This window comes from Bactrocera tryoni, unplaced genomic scaffold (assembly GCF_016617805.1).
Source record: "Bactrocera tryoni isolate S06 unplaced genomic scaffold, CSIRO_BtryS06_freeze2 scaffold_741, whole genome shotgun sequence".
Classification (NCBI taxonomy): Eukaryota; Metazoa; Arthropoda; class Insecta; order Diptera; family Tephritidae; genus Bactrocera; species Bactrocera tryoni.
Genome location: NW_024396406.1, coordinates 59,180 through 82,133, shown reverse-complemented (window position 1 = coordinate 82,133; position 22,954 = coordinate 59,180). Strand labels below are relative to the sequence as shown.

At 36.1% G+C, this 22,954-nt stretch overlaps 2 protein-coding genes and 1 long non-coding RNA gene across 3 annotated transcripts; all 3 read left to right on the top strand.

Moving 5' to 3' along the window:
- The first annotated feature begins 12,081 nt into the window (after nt 1–12,081).
- LOC120781931 lies at nt 12,082–12,378 on the top strand. The gene is made up of 3 exons (XR_005706189.1): nt 12,082–12,122; nt 12,212–12,242; nt 12,297–12,378. It is a non-coding gene; the product is annotated as an uncharacterized LOC120781931 (long non-coding RNA).
- Nucleotides 12,379–13,408: 1,030 nt separating this feature from the next.
- Nucleotides 13,409–14,293, top strand: LOC120781934. Its single transcript, XM_040114102.1, has 5 exons — nt 13,409–13,422; nt 13,487–13,537; nt 13,603–13,670; nt 13,737–13,949; nt 14,014–14,293. Exons 4-5 carry the CDS (start codon nt 13,737–13,739, stop codon nt 14,158–14,160), a joined length of 360 nt encoding a protein of 119 aa, XP_039970036.1. The 5' UTR covers nt 13,409–13,422; nt 13,487–13,537; nt 13,603–13,670; the 3' UTR covers nt 14,161–14,293.
- A 2,465-nt stretch (nt 14,294–16,758) lies between these two features.
- Nucleotides 16,759–17,692, top strand: LOC120781932. The gene is made up of 3 exons (XM_040114101.1): nt 16,759–16,866; nt 16,923–17,029; nt 17,084–17,692. Coding segments are annotated over exons 1-3 (546 nt in total). The 5' UTR covers nt 16,759–16,865; the 3' UTR covers nt 17,522–17,692.
- The last annotated feature ends 5,262 nt before the right edge of the window (nt 17,693–22,954 follow it).

Genomic DNA, 22,954 nt, shown 5'->3' with positions numbered 1-22,954 from the left:
CCCACATGGAGTACCAAATCAATTAAAATCATTTTAAATATAATATAAAGTACACTTGTATTCTTTGTAGATAAAGTGAAGGTGAGTGAATTAGTGAAAAGGACACCTAGTGGGTATACATTAAATAAAGAAGAAAATAATAATAAAAATATCGAATGAAGCTAAGAAGATAACTCTACTGAAAGAATGCATTCAGCACCAAGCTTAGATATTTTTCACATTAAAACCTTAAATAAAACCCTAAACTCATTCCCACAACAAATTGTACTGAGCAGATCAAGAGTAACGAACATTATAGAACTAAAACTTTTAACACCTACAGGCACCACATACGGTATAAAGATTTAGAATTTTTAAAACAAATCATTTCAGAAAGAGTAGATAAAAACCTTTTAACTGGGGAAAATTACACATTAAAAGAATTACGTGAAGTTAAGCAAATTTTGCGAAAAAGAATTGCTAAGAAAGTTTGCCATACAGGTAATAGCTTTGATATAACTAACGAAAAGGATAAAGAAAAAATAATTAGACAAACTGTGAGAACTAAATATCTTTACAGAATTTAGCCCACACAACCCATAAAGGCACACCCTATTGCTCACAACACAACGGGAAAATCACGCCACTTCTAGAAACACAAGAAGATTGAGAAACCAACATGCAGATGAAACGACAACAACAATGCATACACAGCGGTAAAACCACGCCACGCAAGCAATAAAGCGGGATACCACGAAGACGGAGAAATCAGACAAGCAGATAAAACAACAACAAGCATGCATACGCAGCGGTAAAACCACGCCACTGCCGGCAATATACGCCGTCCCAGCAACACACGCCATCCCAACGCAACATGTTGCGAATGTTTTAGCACGCAGCATAGGCTTGCTGGGGAGTTAGGTGACGGATGATCGGACAGTCAGCACTGGACTGTGACAGCGTACGCACGCTTGGCATCAGACTACGCAGTGAGTTTATCCTCTGGCTGGTCTTGATACCCTGACTTGTGAACGCCGTCTGTTAAGGGTGAGCTTGGTAGTGAGTTTATCCTCTGACCAACTCAACCTTTAACATCGCGGTCGCTAACACAGTCTTCCGTGATCCGGGATCTTTACGCGGCAAAGTGGTTGAAAGGACCTCTCCAGCGCAGCAGAGGAGCGTAAGTGTGTATAGCAGTACAGCGTTATTGAAGCCTACACGAGCGTCGGCAGAAGTAGCCGAACGTAGTCGTAGTAGCACAGGAGCGTCAACGCACGCCGCAGGACACCGTCATTGTAGCCTACCGAGCGCCGGCAGAAATAGCTGAAGCGCTGAACACATAGAGAGCGACAGACTGCAAACCACATCTGTCAAATATTAAAATACACACGTTCTTACGGGCAGTGTTATTTTGACAGCTGCACGACTGCAGGCCGACAGTTGTCGTTCTCGCTAACTTCAATATCCTCCTATATTTGCCAACGACAGTAGGACGACAGTAGAGTTGACAGTAGAATGGAAGATAGAAAGAGGAGGTAGAGGGTGATGCCACTAATATGTAAAATGTAAAATTATTCACAGCTCTAACAAAGTTGACGTTATTTTACAAATAAAAGCATAAAATAGCTCTATTATATGATTTGTAATAACAATTGAAAATTTAAAAGAGAAATATTTACCTATTTACTTATTTTTAGCATAAAAAATTTCATTTGAACAAAACATTAAAATTTCATTGAAGTTTTCATTGATTCGCAGAAGAACCCCAATATTTACAAATTTATTGTAACGAACCCTGGACACGGCGAGTATACCTCAGCAATTTATACTTGTAAGAAGCAGGGGCAGAAAAGGCTTCGTTACAGTTGGCGCCCGAGCAGGGACCCTGCGGATCGTATATCAGGAAGATATTTAACGCGGAAATGGCAGATCTCATGTGGTTAGACAACGTGTCCAAGGAGCAACTAATCTCCTTCGCACAGAGTCTATGAGTTGACCACACAGGCACCACGCGAGAGATTCGTAAGCGCATAACTATACTGGCAGCCAAGGCGCACGAAGACCCCGAAGTAGACGAAAAATTTTTAAAGATGGAAGCTGCATACAAAACAAATGAGATCGCTTTACGAGACGAAGGCGATCAGAAGACAACATTACCACCAGACCAAGACAGAGGGCCCGGGAGCACTTTCGCAGAATAATCACGGTTGCAACCACCACCAATAAACAGGTTACTTCAACAGAACCACGTTGTCACATTCGCACCCATCATCGACCAGGTGAGGAAGTGGTCCGTGAAATACGACGGTGGGCGAGACCCACTAGCGTTCGTTGAGAGATTAGAAGAGCTCTCCGAAGTGTACATGATAAATGTGGACATCCTTCCGAGAACCATGCCCGAATTACTATGCGGTACCGCTCTCCAATGGTATCGCAACAATAACGAACATTGGGAGAGTTGGACAACCTTCAAAAAGGACTTTCTGCGCTTCTTCTTACCAGCACGTTACTTCGAACGCCCCGAAGATAACATACGGCAACGAAGACAACACGTGCGAGAAAAATATAAAGACTACGTTCTGGCTATGCAGAACTTAATGCGACACGCTGGGTATAATCCGGAGGAGCGACTGGAAAGAATTTTTCGGAATAGTCACACCGATTAATTGCTCTACATTCGGCGGCGAGATTTCGAGACGCTAGCCGAACTCATCACACTGGCAGAAGAGTAAGTAGGGATATATGAAGGACAACGACGAGGAATAGAACCACCACGACGCGAGATGACGAGACACATCGTAGGTGACCACGATTTGAGAAATGCAAGTAGGCCGTTACCACGTCCTCCACAACATAACACTTCGGTAGATGCGCATCACCAGCAATCAGCTACGAGCAGAGCCTTCCGGCCGGGAAATAAGTGCTTGAGATGTAGCCAGGAAGGTCACTATGCTAGTAGATGCCGTAATCCCAAGAAGTTATTTTGTAGGGAGTGTGGTAACCAAAGAATGTTGTCATCAACAACAGGGAAACGACCAAGGGTTTCGCCAAAGACAAGGCGCGGCGGACCCACGGAACTCAGCACCGAACCACCAATAATTATGCATCAGGAGCGAGGCCGACTATACGCCTTAATCTTGCTTGGTGGAGAACCGGCGGAAGCCGTCATTGACACTGGCGCCTCGAAAAGTTTCGTATCACCACGAGTTGCAGAACGTATGGACGCAAACGGGAATGGTAAGAAGGTGACCGTGGCTATTGAAATACAAATGGCCGATGGCACCACCAGCAAGATTTTCGACGCCGTGGAGACCAACATTCAACTCGGACAGACATCGCTAAAGGCAGTGGTACACGTGATGCCCGGAGCGATTGATGACGTCATACTCGGATTAGATACACTGGGAAACATGGGAGTTATAGTATCCTGCGGAGGTCATCAGGTAGTGCTGAAAGCGTCCGATGGTCAGCAATCAACGGCCTCTCGCACCATGTCATCAGAAGCCGTAAGCAACGTGACCCTTACTACGCCAGACACACGTCTGCTAAAGCGTAGAATGAAGAGAAAAAGAAGACGTAAGCTTAAGTGCAGGAGGGTCAATCGACTCGAGACTTCATCGACCGCCAACCAGAGAAACGAAGCGGCCCGCATGCGTGACTTCCTAGACGAGGAACTTCGAAAATTCGAAAGCATGAGTGGAGTAACGACCGTGGCGGAGCATAAGATCACTATGACCGACGACCGACCAATCAAGCAACGATATTTTCCAAGGAACCCAGCGATGCAGGCCATCATAAACGCCGAGATCGACGAGCTGTTGTCGAAGAGATGTATCGAGCCGTCTCACAGCCCACACAGCGCGCCGATTGTATTGGCCAGGAAAAAGAACGGTAAGTGGCGTTTATGCGTGGATTATCGGCAACTCAACGCCCGATCTGTACCCGACGCATACCCCTTACCTAGGATACAACACATACTTGACAAATTACGAAGAGCAAGGTACATTAGTAGTCTGGACCTCAAGAACGGCTACTGGCAGATACCTTTGGAGCGAGGCAGCCGCCCATATACAGCCTTCACCGTACCTGGGCGTGGCCTATTTCAATGGCGTGTCATGCCATTCGGCTTACACTCGGCACCAGCGACGTTCCAGAGAGTACTCGACCAGGTCATAGGCCCTGAGATGGAACCACACGCCTTCGCCTACCTTGACGATATAATCGTCATAGGCTCTAAATTCGAGGAACACATAAGAAATTTACGAAAGGTACTGCAGAGACTACAGCAGAACAACCTTCAACCTTTTCAGGGTTAAAAGTGCGAATTTTTCAAGAAGGAAGTCCGATATTTAGGTCATGTGATCAGTGACAAAGGCATCCACACCAATCCCGAGAAAGTTGCAGCAATCCAGGAACTGAAGTCCCCAACTAACGTGAAAAAAGTACGTCAACATCTTGGCATAGCCTCCTGGTATCGCCGCTTTGTACCCGACTTCGCGACCATGAGCCAGCTGCTCACAACACTCTTGAAGAAAGGGAAACGGTGGAAGTGGGGTTCTGAGCAACAATCAGCATTTGAAAGCATCAAGCGAAAGTTAACGGAGGCTCCCGTCCTGGCATGTCCGGATTTCAGCCAGACATTCACGTTGCAGACGGACGCTAGCAACATCGGTCTTGGAGCTGTGCTGACACAGAATCTGGAAGGAAGCGAACGCGTAATAGCCTACGCCAGCCGAAAATTAAATGAGGCGGAGAAAAGCTACTCAGCTACCGAAAAGGAGTGTCTCGCCATAGTCTGGGGAATTCGGAAAATGAGACCCTACCTAGAGGGATATCGATATAAGGTGATAACCGACCATATGTCATTGGAGTGGTTGAATTCCATAGAAAGCCCTTCCGGTCGTATAGCACGATGGGCTTTAGAATTACAGCAGCATACCTTCGACATCGAGTATTGTAAAGGGAAACCCGACAGCCGCTAGAGACCATAAGGCAAGCGACGACGATGGCTCCACAATGTAAATGGTGGCGAAAGCGAGTAGAGGAAGTTCGCGCAAATCCAGAGAAGTACGCGGATTACATGGAAAAGGATGGCCAACTTTACCGCCACATTCCGTGTCGATCCCAGGATGAAGAGGCTGTACCCTGGAAGTTATGTGTGCCTAAACCCCTCCGCATAAGGGTGCTACAAGAGAATCACGATATACCTAGTGCCGGACACATGGGCATACGCCGGACAGTAGCCCGAGTCGCTAATCGATATTACTGGCCAGAAATGTACCGCCACATTAGCCAGTACGTACGCCAGTGTGAATCCTGCCAGAAATACAAGGAAGGACAGCAGAGACCAGCAGGGAAGATGCTTTCACAGGTGGCACAAGAGCCGTTTGCCACAGTTTGCACCGACTTTATCGGACCCTTACCGCGATCAACCCATGGCAATACAATGCTACTGGTGTTTTTCGACCGCTTCAGCAAGTGGGTTGAATTAGTCCCCATGAGGCACGCTACAGCTAAAGGACTTCGTCGCGCATTTAGAGAAAGAATCCTCGCAAGATTTGGTGTTCCGAAGATTCTTATTTCGGACAATGGTGTTCAATATACTAGTACACCATGGCAACGTTATCTAAAGGAATTAGGGGTGCGCCAGCAATTCACCGCACCTTATACCCCTCAAGAGAATCCCACGGAAAGGGTAAACCGTACGATCAAACGAGTTATCGCACAACTCAGCAAATCGCGACACTAGCAATGGGACGATTTTCTCCCAGAGATCGAGCTCGAGGTAAATTCCAGCATCTCGGCCTCCACAGGGTATATCCCGGCATTTCTCGTCCAAGGACGAGAACCGCGACTGCCAAAGGCCCTCTTCGACGAAGTTAATATCGGCACAGGTATGATGCCCACGACGGCTGAAGGGAAATACAACAGGATGCAGGAAGCCTTCAGAATCGTTCGACAAAACATGGAGAGAGCGTCTACAGACCAAGCCCGCCATTATAATCTGAGGCGTAGAAAATGGACCCCCGCGATCGGAGAGCTAGTTCTCGCGAAGGAACATCACCTTTCTAAAGCCGCGGACGGTTTCGCCGCAAAATTAGCCCCGAAGTACGACGGTCCTTATAAAATCCTTAGATACATTTCACCAGTTATCGTACATGTTCGAAAGATCGACAGCGACAAAGAGAAAACAGTGAACATCAGCGAATTGAAGCTGTACAACACTTCCACAGCAGTGTAAAATGAAAAAAAAAATTAAAATTTAAAAATGCAAATAAAAATATAAATCCTTTTCACTTAAACAAGCATCTCTACCGATCAGACGAGTAGATCACATTCATTCGACCGTGAGCCGTCAGCGAGAGAAGACATCCGGAGAATTTTTAAACAACGTTTAAACATGAGTGACCAGATGAATGGAAACGAAGCGTGAAGCGATTCCGTGAACGGATGGAGAAGGAGCAGAGAAGGCTCCCCAGAATACAGACAGTGGGGGCAGCGGGCACTTCAGGCTGTGAGAACTAAATATCTATACAGAATTTAGCCCACACAACCCATAAAGGCAACGGGAATACCACGTCACTTCTAGAAACACAAGAAGATTGAGAAACCAACATGCAGATGAAACGACAACAACAATGCATACACAGCGGTAAAACCACGCCACGCAAGCAATACAGCGGGATACCACGAAGACGGAGAAATCAGACAAAAGATAAAACAACAACAAGCATGCATACGCAGCGGTAAAACCACGCCACTGCCAGCAACATACGCCGTCCCAGCAACACACGCCATCCCAACGCAACATGTTGCCAATGTTTTAGCACGCAGCACAGGCTTGCTGGGGAGTTAGGTGACGGATGATCGGACAGTCAGCACTGGACTGTGACAGCGTACGCACGCTTGGCATCAGACTACGCAGTGAGTTTATCCTCTGGCTAGTCTTGATACCCTGACTTGTGAACGCCGTCTGTTAAGGGTGAGCTTGGTAGTGAGTTTATCCTCTGACCAACTCAACCTTTAACATCGTGGTCGCTAACACAGTCTTCCGTGATCCGGGATCTTTACGCGGCAAAGTGGTTGGAAGGACCTCTCCAGCGCAGCAGAGGAGCGTAAGTGTGTATAGCAGTACAGCGTAATTGAAGCCTACACGAGCGTCGGCAGAAGTATCCGAACGTAGTCGTAGTAGCACGGGAGCGTCAACGCACGCCGCAGGACACCGTCATTGAAGCCTACACGAGCGCCGGCAGAAATAGCTGAGCGTGGTCGTCGTAGCACGAGAGCGTCAACGCACGTCGCAGGACATCATCATTGCAGCCTACGCGGGCGCCGGCAAAAGTAGTCGAGCGTGATCGTCGCAGCAGAGAGCAGCCAGACGTCTAGCACCCAGGAACGCAGCAGAGGGGGAAACGGTATTGCCCTAACGGACCACACTGAACCGTTACCCTGGAAGCAGTTTCCTCGGGCGACGACATCACAACGCGGGAGACGAATTTTGTAACCTTAATTTAAAATATAATATAAAAGTAAAATAAAGTGCGATTCGCAGAATAACCCCAATATTTACAAATTTATTGTAAAGAACCCTGGACACGGCGAGTATGAAGAAACAATTCAAACAATTTGTAAGGAATTGTGAAATTTGCAATTAAAATAAATACGATATACGCCCTATACGGGTACCGATTGGAAAGGCTCCAATTCCAGAAAAGGGGGGGGAGAAAATACATATTGATATATTCTTTGCATCAAATTTAAAATTTCTTACTCTAGTGGATATATATTCCAAATTTTTAATTGTTAAAAATATCGAAGACAAAACTAACTTGTCAGAAAAAGTGTTAGAAGCCCTTCAAAGTTTCCCAGAAGTTGAAATGATTACATGCGATGATGAGCCCGGATTCAGCTCAGCTCAATTCAAATCCTTAGCAGATAGAATGAAAATTAAAATGAATTATTGCGACCTTAGACATTCAACAACTAACGGGCAAATAGAAGGAATTCACTCAACAATAATTGAAATTTCAAAATGCCTAAAAGAGGATATGGAATTAATAAATGATGTTAAAATTATAATAGGCGCGGCACAATCATATAATCAAGCTATTCGTTCTGTAACGGAAAGAAAGCCTTTTGAAATATTATACAATAAAATTAAGCACAATGATTTAACCGAAAAATTAAAATTAGGTCAAAGTCAGATGCTCAATTATAGAAATAAAGGCCGTAAATTAAGATCATTCAATGAAAATCAAAAGTTTTATCAGAGAACATTTAATATAGAGAAGGTTCAATTGCGGACCAGCGTATGAACTGTCAAGAGCTAACAAAATCCTATTAGTGGATTTCACCACTTTTGGCTGAGAAGGAGAAATTTTAACAGTGCTGAGCGAACAGAGCTGAGCATTCAATGAAAATTGTGCTCAGAAATATACATTACAGACGTAGGTTGCTCTTTTGCTTATATTTTTATAGGTTTACATGCAATCATATCAATTGATATAAATATCATTTTGCGAATTTTTGTGAATTCATGCAAAATTGATAACATTTTTATTAAATTATGCTATTTGCATAGTAATATTTGTAGTTAATGTCCAAATAAAAGCTACTTTTTAAATATTTCTTATCTTTGATAATATTATATAATTTCGAATGCATGTATATATGCTATATATATGAAATATTATCTTAATATCCTAAAAGCATAATATATTACAGTAATAACATATGAAATCATACCTCTTATCATTTAAAACTTTCATACGCATCTATCCTGCAGATATGTATGCAAGTACAAATCAATTTCAAATCAAAATACTATCATTTATCTGTAATATAAAAAGCGCTTTTCTATATTTACATACACGCATACATATGTATGTATGTGCGTATGACATTCTCACACAAATAATATATGCGTACGTATGTAAACCAAAAATATAAACATTCTTCCGAAAAACAACAATAGTCTCAAAAACCATCATTCATACTTACAATATGAGTACACATCTAAATATGTGCGTATGACATTCCCACACAAACAATGCATACACAACATACATACTCACATGCGTTCACATGTGGATATGTCACCCAATATGGCAGCCAAATCCCCGACGTCAAAATTTATAGTAAATTACACAATAACAAAATTTCCATTCATGAACGCAAACGTACTTTCAAAAAGCATATTCGATTAATTCATAAAAGCAGACGCCATTACATCTCACCGAGCATGCCTTGCCTACAAGCGTCTTTTCGCGACGATTTCAAAAGCTAAAAATCATAAATTCTATTTCTGAAATGTATGAGAAGGAAAAAGTGACAACCCCGTAAAAATAAGTATTAAAATATATTAGAATAAAATAGACAACATAGTTTATTTGTCGATATTCAATTCAGGAAATGTTTCAAAGAAAATATTCAATACTCCTCTGATTCATGTGTACAGTCAATCCCGGCTAAGTAGTACTCCGCTTAAATGAAAATCAAATCCCTCCCTCATCACTCTTAACAGCCTATATTATATCTTGCTGCATCTCACGGTTTGTTTTTTGAAATACATAGAAATTATTGTTTTAAGAACGACTCGTTTAAGTATCCGCAGTCGCTTATGTACCATATTACATTTTTATTTTTGACAAACCAAAAAATTCGGTATCTTTGATTGTGGCACATAACCGGGATTGACTGTATTTGTCAAGGAATGTGAAAAATATTTTGTAATTCTGAAATATTTTTACGCAGCTGCGTCGTTATGTATGCAAGCTCACACACAAACATACATATTAACACTGGTTTGTAGGCGAAGCTGTACAGCGGCAAGGAAAGCGGTGACAATCGTTTGATTTTTTTCGGTACAGCTCGGATTTTCTACCAACAACACATTGACTTTTTGACAAAACGTAAAGTTCGGCCATTGGTTGTCCGTGGCAACGGAGTTTATGTATGAAACAATGGGTGTATATATTTACACATAAAGTTGTGTGTAGACAAATTTACAAATATTATGCGAATGATTCTTTAAAATTTGTTTACATAAACACAAAATTACATACATATGTATATACGTACATATATAAATATACATATAGTAAATATATAACTTAATAAACCTATATTCATTATAATTATACTAATTAAATATTTAAGTAATAATACAAACTTTACACTTTATTATACATTTCAACAGATTTAATGGAATTTATCATTACATAGGTCAAATTGCGCATACATGCATACATACATATGTACATACTAATGAGCTTTGTTATCAAATATATGGAGAATATACATACATACATATATAAATGATATCCGTTTGCGCATTGTAAATATGCGAATCTGTAAGCGTACATTGAAATTAGCATCATTTTCTCATTAATCACTGAAAATGCTCAATTCCGCTATTTTCGACGCTCCTGTTAAATATTGGTGAAATCCGCTTATAGAAAAGAGTACCCCTCCTTTTGCGGTGAAATCCACTAATAGAAAAGAGTACCCCTCCAAAAAATGAAATATCGTAAGTTTGGCAACGCGGTGAACCTTCTCTATATTAAACGTTCTCTGACGACATACGAAAAAGGAAATAAATTTCAAAGGAAAATAAAACCTAGATAAAAGAAACAAATTGTTAAGCAAGATTTAGGAAATAAGGTTATGATTCAAGAGAAGAATAGAATTATTCACAAAGATAACATAAAAACTTAAATTTTATAGATAAGACATACTGATGAAGATTACGATACTCTTTTTGGCAATACCTCTAATCGGAATGAAGTCAAACTAATCCAAAGGTATGACATTCTGTCATACTTAGTAAATACAACAATGTAATAAGGTGAAGTAAATAATTTGGAAAAATTACTTTGAGAGAAGGAAATCCTAACCCTTTACTTATTGCAAACTCAAGCACATTAGAATTCAAATAGATACTTAACCCCGCATCACGAAAGGCAAAAAAGAGAATTATTTAACTTTTTGGGAACAGGACTTAAATATATCTATTGAACTATGAACGAAGAAGAAATAACAATATGAACAAATTAATAAACAAGAAAATATTAATAAAAATTTGGCAATGAAATAGAAACTATAACTAGTAGTTCAAACACCCATTATAAAGAATTTGTTGAAAATATGAAGAGTATCAACTCAGAACTTAAACTGTATCGAAAGAAAAATGGGACAATAAATTATTAAAAAATTTAATGTATATTGAAACAAATGTAATCAGAATAAAAGAAATCATAATGACTAGCCAAAACAATATGTTAAGTAGAGATATTATTACAGATGAAGATATAACTAACTTTAATGTAACTTTTGAAGAACCTAAAGAAATAAAAATTGTAATACATAGTTGCTAAAGATGAAAATATTGTAATACTAGTACAATTATCTCAATTTGAAAAGAAATATATCAAACAATTCATGTACAACCAATACCAAATGCAAGACAAATGGAAATTTGTATTAAAGAAAACGAGATATTGTCCATTAATAAAATAAATTATAAGAAAACAAAATTTAAGGAAGACTTTCAACAATATAAAGATAATTGTATTGAAAATATTTTTAAAGAAAAAATGCACTGTAATTATGTAAAAAACAATAATATCAATGTTATTGAATTAGATCCAAATCATATATACTTGTATATCATCAATGCCTTAAATGAAACAGTTAATCGCAATTGTGATTCAAATTACTTTACCATAAATGGTAATTATTTGATTCCATTTGAAAATTGCGATATTAAAGTAATGGGAAAATTGTATAAATAAACCAATGTCAATTCAAATTTTACCAAATCCGGTCAAGCTTATTAATGTTAAAATAATGGAAGATATATTAATGAATGAAATCCAATTTGATCAAATTGAAAACACAAAACAACCCTGCAAGACGGAGGTAACAGATTGCACAAACACATTGAAACATTTTCAGCTGTTCACTAACACTGTTACATTTTCTGGAATTTTCAATTGAATGAGAGAATACGTAAGTAAGATAGAGAAAAACTATCGACATTCTAAACATATTGTAATATTAACTTGCTAGAATAGGAGAGACGAATGCCCAATTTTTCAAGAAGAAGAAAACGAAAAGCGCAGTTTATTTTGGATTTTAAAGAGGTAAGTTCGTTACTTGATAATTTGATACTTTATAATTAATTTATATTATTTATATATACATATGTATATTATTAATTTCTTTTGTATAGAGAAACTAAAAGGCTTAACTAGGAGAAAAAGGTAAGCATTGTGAATTGAATGTTGTGTGTATAATTAAAAATTTTAATATTACAGAAAACATTTGGAGGATTCAAGTATATTGGGTACAACAAACAAATAAGAGAGTAAGTTTTAAATTAGTAAAGCTAAATAGCGCATATTTATTTCAAATAGTTGCTATAGATTATGCATTTTTATGAAATATGTAATTTGTACTTTATATCTACATATATATGTATGTATATACATACATACATGTGTAAATGTAAAAAATTTAAAATCTAAATTGAAACGAGTTGTGCGGTTACAATTATAATTGTGCCGACTTTAGAATACCGTCCCACGATTTCGGGAATAAAATGGGTATTGTCGGATTGAGGAGGTTTTTCAGAATTAGTGAAGTGCTAGTGAACATAAAAAGCGAAATATATGTAAGTGTAAAATTAATTTACACCAGAAAACTTCTTGATCATTTCGTAAGCGTTTTTTTATATGAAGTTTTTGCTTTTTTTGAGAGCTGGAAACCCACCTTTAAACGCAAATATCTCGAATATTTAAATTCTTGAACTGGATAACCTCCTCCATAATTAAAAATGTTCATTTGTTCGTCCAAGGTATCTGTTCGCATGCAGAATATCTAAAATTGTTTAAAATAAAAACAACATTAGTGTTTCATCATAAACATACATATACGCATTTCTGCTCCTAAGCAGGATTTTAAAAATTAAATTAAAATTAAACTTTTTCAAGCTTCAAGCAAATGAGGAGTGTCTTTTCAAAAGGATATTTACATTTTAATTTTTTAAACTATTTATATAGTCTTTTTCTTTAGTGCTGAAATACACAACTTCTTTACTTGGATGTTGATCTCAAAAGATATGTCGCAAGTAAAAAGGGTTAAATTATGTGTCCTAAACAGAAATACTATTTTTCGGTAAATCAGTAAATATTTCCCTTATAATGTTTTCTCATTTTACAAAAATTAATTAAGAAATAGATATTCTCTTTTAAAAAGACACTTCTCAACTATATTTTCCTCCTGTAATATACTATTTGTAAGTATTTACAAATCAAAAATCTTTATCAAAGTAATATTTGTTGATATATTGTATTTTTTAATTAAACGACCACTTAATATTTTTAATTTTATATAATAATTATATAATATTTTTTTTTTTTTTGACGTGGATCCTATCAATCAGTTAAGTTTTAGTTTTAAATAATGAATAAGAAAACCTTTTCAAACCTCTTTTGCGCTCCTCCAGCAGAACCATCAGAAATTGTGGTACCGTCACCATCGTCTGGCGGCCATGCAGGTATAATGTATTAATATATAAATATATTAGTATTTGTTTTATAAAAATACATTTATGTTTTTCAGATATAATCCAGAAGCTGAATGCTATTGAGACCCGTCTCACTGCCATTGAGAAGTCCCTAACAGACAAAGTAAGTAACGCAGTATTACAGTACCAAATTAAAACAGAAGCTAATTTTAATATTTTAATTTTCTAGATGCCAGTGAAGGCCGAGGTGCAGGCGCAAAGTAAATTATTGCGCGAATGCCGCGTCATAGCGGCAAAGACGCACCATTCAATTAGCCGCATCACCGGTGATTTGGAGGACGAGCATTACGTGGAGCTCGCTTCGAAACTGCCCATGTCATCGGAAGAGCACGTGCGCTTCGTGGAAGACAAACTTTCCCAAAAGGAAAGCACGGATGCTATGGTAAATATTTCGTTTTTAAATATTATGCGATTGTAATATAATTTACTGTAATTTTTTTTTACAGATGCGGCTAATATTGAAATCAAAGGGCGCAAAAGGCAGTGTGGACGGCGTACTTCGTGGTTTGTTTTCAGAGGATGTAATGTACCATTATTTCCTGACAAGGATAAAAGCAGTATATGTGGGGAGCTCCGGAGATTTGTGGCCTTAAGCCACAATCGTTTTAAACAGAAGAAACATAAACTAAGGGCTAAACTAATATAAGTTTTATTATTATTACTTATATATATTAGTTTTAAGTTGTAAATATTAGTTTTAAGTTGTACATATTAGTTTTAACTTGTATATATTAGTTCTAAGTTGAAGTGTCTAATTTTACTTTTAAAAATATGAATTTTTACAATTATAATTTTTATACTCAAATAACTTGTATATAATTTTTCTGCCGAATGCAATAATAATAGGCATATTATTAATTTAATTAATATCTGATTTTGATTTTATTATTAAATAAAGCAAAATAATTAAAAAAATTACTTTTATTTAAAATAATTGAATTTGCTAGAAGTAACAAATGGGTAACAGAAATGCTTGTTCCTGCTAACATGGTTACATGTTAAAGGTAACAAACTGATAACCAAAATAATAACACTAACAGATATTCGGGTAACAAATACTTTTTGTTATCAATAACACATAGGTAAGCTTTGCGCTAACGAAAGAATTTGTTACCCGTAACATACTGTGAAGAGATTTGCTAACAAATGTATGTATTCTGATAGAACAAGGCAGCATGCGATATTTGCCATTAGTTAGAGCGAGATAACCATTGAACATTTAATAGCTATGTGTTACTTTTTTCCCACTCTCTGAACAAAAGTAACAAATATTTTAACGAATGCAAAAGTGAACAATAACAACTCGTTTACACGTTTGCTAACAACTACCCGTCTTGCAGGGAAGTATCAGAATTAAAATATGAGGCTAACAAATCTTAGGCCATAAATTACAGTTTAATAGCTTTGATACTGATGTTCTGCTGGAGGAGCGCAAAGAGGTTTGAAAAGGTTTTCTTATTCATTATTTAAAACTAAAACTTAACTGATTGATAGGATCCACGTCGAAAACTAAAAAAAAAAATATTATATAATTATTATATAAAATTAAAAATATTAAGTGGTCGTTTAATTAAAAAATACAATATATCAACAAATATTACTTTGATAAAGATTTTTGATTTGTAAATACTTACAAATAGTATATTACAGGAGGAAAATATAGTTGAGAAGTGTCTTTTTAAAAGAGAATATCTATTTCTTAATTAATTTTTGTAAAATGAGAAAACATTATAAGGGAAATATTTACTGATTTACCGAAAAATAGTATTTCTGTTTAGGACACATAATTTAACCCTTTTTACTTGCGACATATCTTTTTGAGATCAACATCCAAGTAAAGAAGTTGTGTATTTCAGCACTAAAGAAAAGACTATATAAATAGTTTAAAAAAATTAAAATGTAAATATCCTTTTTGAAAAGACACTCCTCATTTGCTTGAAGCTTGAAAAAGTTTAATTTTAATTTAATTTTAAAATCCTGCTTAGGAGCAGAAATGCGTATATGTATGTTTATGATGAAACACTAATGTTGTTTTTATTTTAAACAATTTTAGATATTCTGCATGCGAACAGATACCTTGGACGAACAAATGAACATTTTTAATTATGGAGGAGGTTATCCAGTTCAAGAATTTAAATATTCGAGATATTTGCGTTTAAAGGTGGGTTTCCAGCTCTCAAAAAAAGCAAAAACTTCATATAAAAAAAACGCTTACGAAATGATCAAGAAGTTTTCTGGTGTAAATTAATTTTACACTTACATACTATATTTCGCTTTTTATGTTCACTAGCACTTCACTAATTCTGAAAAACCTCCTCAATCCGACAATACCCATTTTATTCCCGAAATCGTGGGACGGTATTCTAAAGTCGGCACAATTATAATTGTAACCGCACAACTCGTTTCAATTTAGATTTTAAATTTTTTACATTTACACATGTATGTATGTATATACATACATATATATGTAGATATAAAGTACAAATTACATATTTCACAAAAATGCATAATCTATAGCAACTATTTGAAATAAATATGCGCTATTTAGCTTTACTAATTTAAAACTTACTCTCTTATTTGTTTGTTGTACCCAATATATTTGAATCCTCCAAATGTTTTCTGTAATATTAAAATTTTTAATTATACACACAATATTCAATTCACAATGCTTACCTTTTTCTCCTAGTTAAGCCTTTTAGTTTCTCTTTACAAAAGAAATTAATAATATACATATGTATATATAAATAATATAAATTAATTATAAAGTATCAAATTATCAAGTAACGAACTTACCCCTTTAAAATCCAAAATAAACTGCGCTTTTCGTTTTCTTCTTCTTGAAAAATTGGGCATTCGTCTCTCCTATTCTAGCAAGTTAATATTACAATATGTTTGGAATGTCGATAGTTTTTCTCTATCTTACTTACGTATTCTCCCATTCAATTGAAAATTCCAGAAAATGTAACAGTGTTAGTGAACAGCTGAAAATGTTTAAATGTGTTTGTGCAATCTGTTACCTCCGTCTTGCAGGGTACTAGTATAAACTATTATAATAGGGGTATTCAGACCAGCCTTGTTAATTCGTTAGTCGTTGTTCGGTAGGTTTTTACATGTATTTTGTTCTTTTAAAATTATCGTTCTACCGAGTAACGAACTATCCATCTGGCAAGCTTGGTAATTGTTTCGTTACTCGGTAATTTCACATCAGCTGTTAGTTTGTTGTTCGTTGCTTTATATATTTTTAAGCGGGAAAAATTAATTTGGTGCTCACTTCGTGAATTTGGAAAAATTTTGCAAAAGTAAGTACATCTTTAACAAATAGTTGCTTTTTATTACATTAAATACTTATTTTCAGTGGAACCTCAAAAGAAAATACGCAGGAGGGCAATGCCTCAAAAAAAATTTAGTGAGGAGGAAAACCATTTGGTTCTAGAATATTTACTAGAAAATGTGGAAATTGAGGTAGTTCTTTATACAATTAGCTTTAACTAAACACTTTAATACGTCTTTTTATAGAAACCAAACGCCCAATTGTACTACCAAAAATTAATTGAAACAACAAATATCGATGCTCTTTCAGCAAAACTTTCACAAATGTGTCCGAATTATGAACGGTTTTCGGTTCTATTTGGGAGTAAATCCGAAGCCAATTGTGTTGTGGAGACGTGCAACTCTGGAGTGTCACAATACTGCAGCGATTTTGCAGACCTTGTAGAGGTAGTGGAAAATCCAGCCGAATCATCACAATCATCTGCGGAACCATCGGGTTCACTTAACAACAAAGCAGAACAGACAATAGTAGGAGCAGAGGTAGCAACAGTTCCTCCTACCACTCCGTCGTTCCTCGAAAAAGTGAAAAAACGTGCTCCAAAGAATATTCTTAGTGAACTTAAAGATATACAAAAGAAAAGAGAACAGTTTTTTGAGCAAATTGAAATTGAAAAGAAAAGTTGAAGCTAGAAGTGGACAGAGAAAAGTTAAATAAAGATTTTGAAATAAAAAAAATTGGAGTTAGAGCTAAAAGAAAGACTGGCAATGATTGAACTAAAGTACAAATATAATATATAACAATTTTATATGTTTTGTATAATAATTTTTAAGAATGTTTATGTAATAAGAATGAATTTTATATGCTATTGTTACGTTTAATAATTTTTAAGAATGTACAAATATCTAAATGTGATATCTTGGAGTGATACAACTTTTTATATGTACATATATAAAAATGAAAAATGAATTTTTGATTTAATTATAATTTTTTATTTAATTAAACAGTATTTGGAAACATATAACGATTGTCTTTTTAATTCAAAGCTATTTAAGATCGTTTCTTCCACTTCTTCTTCACAAATGTCTTCATTTGTACTCTCGGTGAAATTCTTATTTTCACTGTTATCAAGTAGTATATTGTGAAGAATGCAGTATACTAGTATTCATTCTATATAGAACGACAGCTAGCTGTATATCAATCGTGAATTGCTTGCCACTACATTTTTTAAAAACTTCGTCACTTGATATGAGGGTCAATAAGTGAGTAAATTGAGTTCGATCTACACGCAGCATTTGACGGACCGATTTTCATCCATTGTGGTTAAAATATAATCGCACCAGTGAATTGATTTTGGAGCAATATTTTCTACACCTCTACGACAGTTTAGTGTAATGAGCAAATTATCATACACCTCGTCAATAGTATCCTCTACCAAATCTTCATCTTCACTGAATATGTCTTGAAATAATTTGAAAGTTAGTTCCATGCTTCTCTTTACATCAATTTAAAGTAATTACCAGTAATAAATTTGATCTGTTCCACATAATTTTCAATTAAATGACTGACAATTTTTGATTTTGCACTTTGTTGAGGCATTTTAACTCTAATAAAATTGAATCAGCTGTTTCGGAATAAAATTTACCATACTACAGAGGTAGAGCAAAATGTATGTTCACAGTTAAGCCTTTTAACGAAGTATCAACTAACGAATTACCAAATTAACTGGTTTCGGTCTGAATACCCCTAATAATTTGTAAATTCAAAAACAGGAAAAATAAGTTGGAAGTAAAAATTAAACAAGTTCTAATGCAACCTGTTGACATCGCATACATGAATGAAAGAATTAAGTATTACTCATCTTTGAATCGGGACGATTCATTCACCAAAGCGGTGAGTTAAGAATCATTGTATAAACGCTCCCACCAAAACTGCTGACAGCAAGTTAAAGTGGAGAATTATTGTATATACATTCTCATCAAAACTGCTGACAGCAATAAGTGCACAAACATAAATAAATAAACGTTTCATATAGCTGTAACAACAGACGCTAGCTTTACCGTGCGATTCTGTACTATGATACAGTCTCAAGTGTCTAAATTTGAGATTTTAAGTTAGAGACAATTTTTGAGACTTGAGGCGATTTTGCTATTCTGTAAGTGAGTCACAAAATCTATTACATTTCATTATTCAGAGATGATTTTTCACTTGAATGAAAATAAATATGTCGATAACAAATATTAAATTTTCCATAACATAGTCAAAAAACATAACTGTCAATAAAAATAAATATATATGTTGACTTTGTTTCACAATATTTACTGATTTCTTTGTTTATAGATTTATTTTTAACCTTTTCATGTTTGAAAATATAAAAAAAACGACAATCGATTAATATCTATGATGATCTCTATTCAACATATTCAAAATGGCAGACAAGAGTTCTTTTTAGTTTTGTGACCCGCTAACTATCAGGTCTCAAATTTGAGGAAATATTTTGAGACTAAAAGCGCCCATACACGGGCACACAAGTGCGTTCGATCGGTATGTGTGCGCTTGCAGTTTATCGTGTATGGGCTTGTTCGCGTACCGATCCATGTTCGCGAAAATGTTTGATTTTTTACGATCGGTGCGCGAACATGTTTATCGTGTATGGCGTTGTCGGCGCACAAAATCTCATTTCTCTCGTGTCGCCGAACAGTGAAGATCGCGGACAATGGCAAATGTTAAGGGCAGAGCCTGCTTTCGAGGCTTCAAAAAATCGATTTTTTGAGGATTTTTTTGGGAGGGAAAGAAATAATTGATTCAAGCGAAATTTCTAGGCTTTATAGTTATATATTTAAACATGTTTCACAAATTTTTTGGATACGAAATCTTTGATATTCTGCCTTTGGGAAGCAATTGCCCGATGCATCTCGCATGTGCATTTTTCGGACGGCGGGCAGAATGCAGGTCGTAATTTCTATTGGAAACAAAAAATTTAAAGAGATTCATATTTTTTATGAATTTATCTTCTAGTTAAGCTGAGAAAATTCTAAGAAAAAGTGTCAAATCTTAAAATTTTTATAAAAATTGAATAAATAGTGGCTTTTGACCAAAAAAATTTTACTTTATGCTGTTTAAAAGTTGACTTTTTTTAATTTTTTTTGTTTAAATAGAAGTTAATTCTATGTCAATGATGCCCGCCAATTAAGAATAATCGTAGAAATGAAAAACCGAGAAATCACGCTTCAAAGTTTTCGCTTTTTGCCCAAGCGCTCATACATACATATGTATGTATATAAATCTGCTAGACGCTCGGTCACTTCCCTTCTAGCTTCGATAATATTTCGAATTCCCATCTATAACTTTGGGACATATTCTTAGATAATTTTTAAGAAAATTTAAGCAAAACGAAAAAAATTTATTGTTTGAAGCTTCTAAAGCAGGCTCCCCCCTTAATAAAGATTTCGTATCAGAATTTATTGATCTTATAAAAAATGAATTGACAATTTGGCAAATGAAAAGTGATAAATATAAAAATTGAGAAAAATAAAAGTTGGAATAACTTATTAACGAAATACAAAGAAATAGATAAAAGTGCTACATTAGAAATAAATTCGAAGAAATGTTCCGCTTTCCTGTCGTACATGTTAACTCTGTGAAGAACGAACGCAAAATGGATTTGTGTGTCGTGTATGGGCAAACGAATTCATACCGATCGAACGCACTTGTGTGCTCGTGTATGGGCACTATAACGCTAGAGACTGTTCAGTGAATAGTAACTAGTCACAAATTGAGACTTTACCTCAAAATGTCTCAAATAGAGATTAAAGACTGGTTACAGAATCCCGCTATTAAGCTTAGAAGTTAAGTCATGTTGTATTAAAGATTAAGAATAAATGACAGAACGATTTTGGCATTCAAGCAGATAACATTGGCTTTTTTTATTAATTAAAGATGAATTCTCTGGCCATTTTAGATTACATGTGAACGTGATAAATAAACACGGTCGTCCACATACGTGCACGTAAGCCATAGAATCCTGTATATATTCTTGCATATGACGTTGACTGCCTACTTACGATGATGGTAAAATGACAGACTTACCAATTTCTGCGACGTCGGCGTTGATGTTAATAGCGTCTCGTAAGTGAATGTGCTCTTTGTCACGCAGCTTGAGTTGATTATATCGTAAGTATCGTAGTCGTTAGTCCTCTATTTTCGCGTACATGTCGACCATATATTGTTGACAAAGCTCACGACATAGTAGAATGACGTTTGTCCAGGCCGCGCCAAATCATTAATCGGTACACATAATAATTTTTCGAGCTAACGTTCCTGTTTGTTTCAGCTCTTGTAATAATATATTTATGAACTAGCTGACCCGGCGAACTTCGCACCGCCTAATTATTGGAGGCATATTTAGTAAGTCACAAACACACGACACAATACTTTTTTAATTTTATTGAAATTTGCTGCTTTTAGATTTTTAGGAATATTAAAGAATTATAGTATAGATGCACAGCAAAGAGACGTTAACATTGCAAGTGACATTTTACCATAGACAATTTTTTTTGAGTGAATACTGACAAATATTTACACTATAACACTCAAACTACATCTGTCGTTTTTTTTTTGACGATGGCCATGGTTAGGAAAAGAAGAAGAACTACATCTGTCATCGAGATAATAAAGAATTCAAACAACTATAATATAGTTATAGTGAAGCTATATATCCCTCAACTCCTTAAAATGCATTGTCCGTTTTGTAAAAAGTGGATGGAACGGCAGAAAAAAAATAATAACTGTCCAGATTGTATTAAATTATTATTAAGGTGCGACGAATGCTACGACATAATCGCTGTTACCTTCAGATTTTGTACCAATTGTGGTAAGAATGTAGAACGAATAATACACGTGAACAGGGCAAAAGTATAAAAAAATATATTAAAGCAAAAGCTGCTATCTAAACCAAAACACGTTTCTATAATGCCATCTTCATCATCTGAGGAGACATTCTGTGAATTAAATTTATCGGCCGAAGACATACAGGACTCTCAAGTTATTGAAGACAGCCAGCCAGCAGCTCAACATTGATAATGTTCTGATCGAATCAGATTTGTCCGAGTCGCCTAGTACTTCCACCATATTATCATGTCCTGGCGAGCCAAGTGGTTCCCAAGTAGATGGAGCCAAGTTGATGGAAATAAAGAGTTACTAATACACGTTGACATTAAGGATCCAAATGCACATATTATATACATATTAAGTCATTTATTTATATTTATACACTTCATATACAAAAATTTAAAATTTTCTTGGATGTGCTCGTTTCTGGACTGTGAACATGATAAACAAATCTTTGCTTAAATTAAATACAACACAGTTATGATCATATACAGTTAATTAATATAGTGCTTTCTGGTAGACAATATTTTTAGTTTTTTTTTTTGCGGTGCGATGTTGGTTTTCCGACACGCGAACACGCAACGTATAATTGTCCATGTGCGAAACAGGGAAACTCTAAGTTTAGTCCGCAAACTTGCAACGATTGGCCTTGCGATTTATTTATGGTCATCGCAAACGCCAGACGCACGGGAAATTGCAACCTCTTAAAATCAAATGGCAAATCCGTTGGAATCATAGGTATTCGTGGGATTAAGACATCCTCTCCTTTGTATTTTCCTTTGATTATTTTAGCTTCGATGATGTTATTCATGAGTTTCTTCACAACCAATCTCGTTCCATTGCAAAGTCGAGGTTGATTAATATTACGCATACTAATTTCAAATTATATGGTAGTAGTCCAGGCAAGTCCAATGAATTTAAAAATTCTGTAGGATAGTTGACTACGTCATCCTGGTTTGTGGCCGTGTCAACTGATTTGTACGTAAACAACTCTCCTGGAAGGAAATTCTGAATGGTAGCATTGAGATCATCGACATCTTTGTTTTTTGCTGCCAATATTGCTCGTTTTCTTAGCCAATCGTGGTTATTATATTGTTGTTTAATGTCCGGAAAAACACGCTGAATAAGCTCCTTTTTCGATTCTGTGAAGTGACAGAAATCTGTGGGAAAAGTCATTAATCCGGTCGAGCTGTCAACTGCGACCTTACCATTGCCAATATCCAGCAACT

Coding starts and splice junctions, on each gene's coding strand:
- LOC120781934 (XM_040114102.1), top strand. CDS start 13,737: ATGCCAGTGAAGGCCGAGGTGCAGGCGCAAAGTAAATTATTGCGCGAA. Junction 13,950..14,013: donor AGGAAAGCACGGATGCTATG/GTAAATATTTCG, acceptor TTTTTTTTACAG/ATGCGGCTAATATTGAAATC.
- LOC120781932 (XM_040114101.1), top strand. Junction 17,030..17,083: donor TAGAAAATGTGGAAATTGAG/GTAGTTCTTTAT, acceptor GTCTTTTTATAG/AAACCAAACGCCCAATTGTA.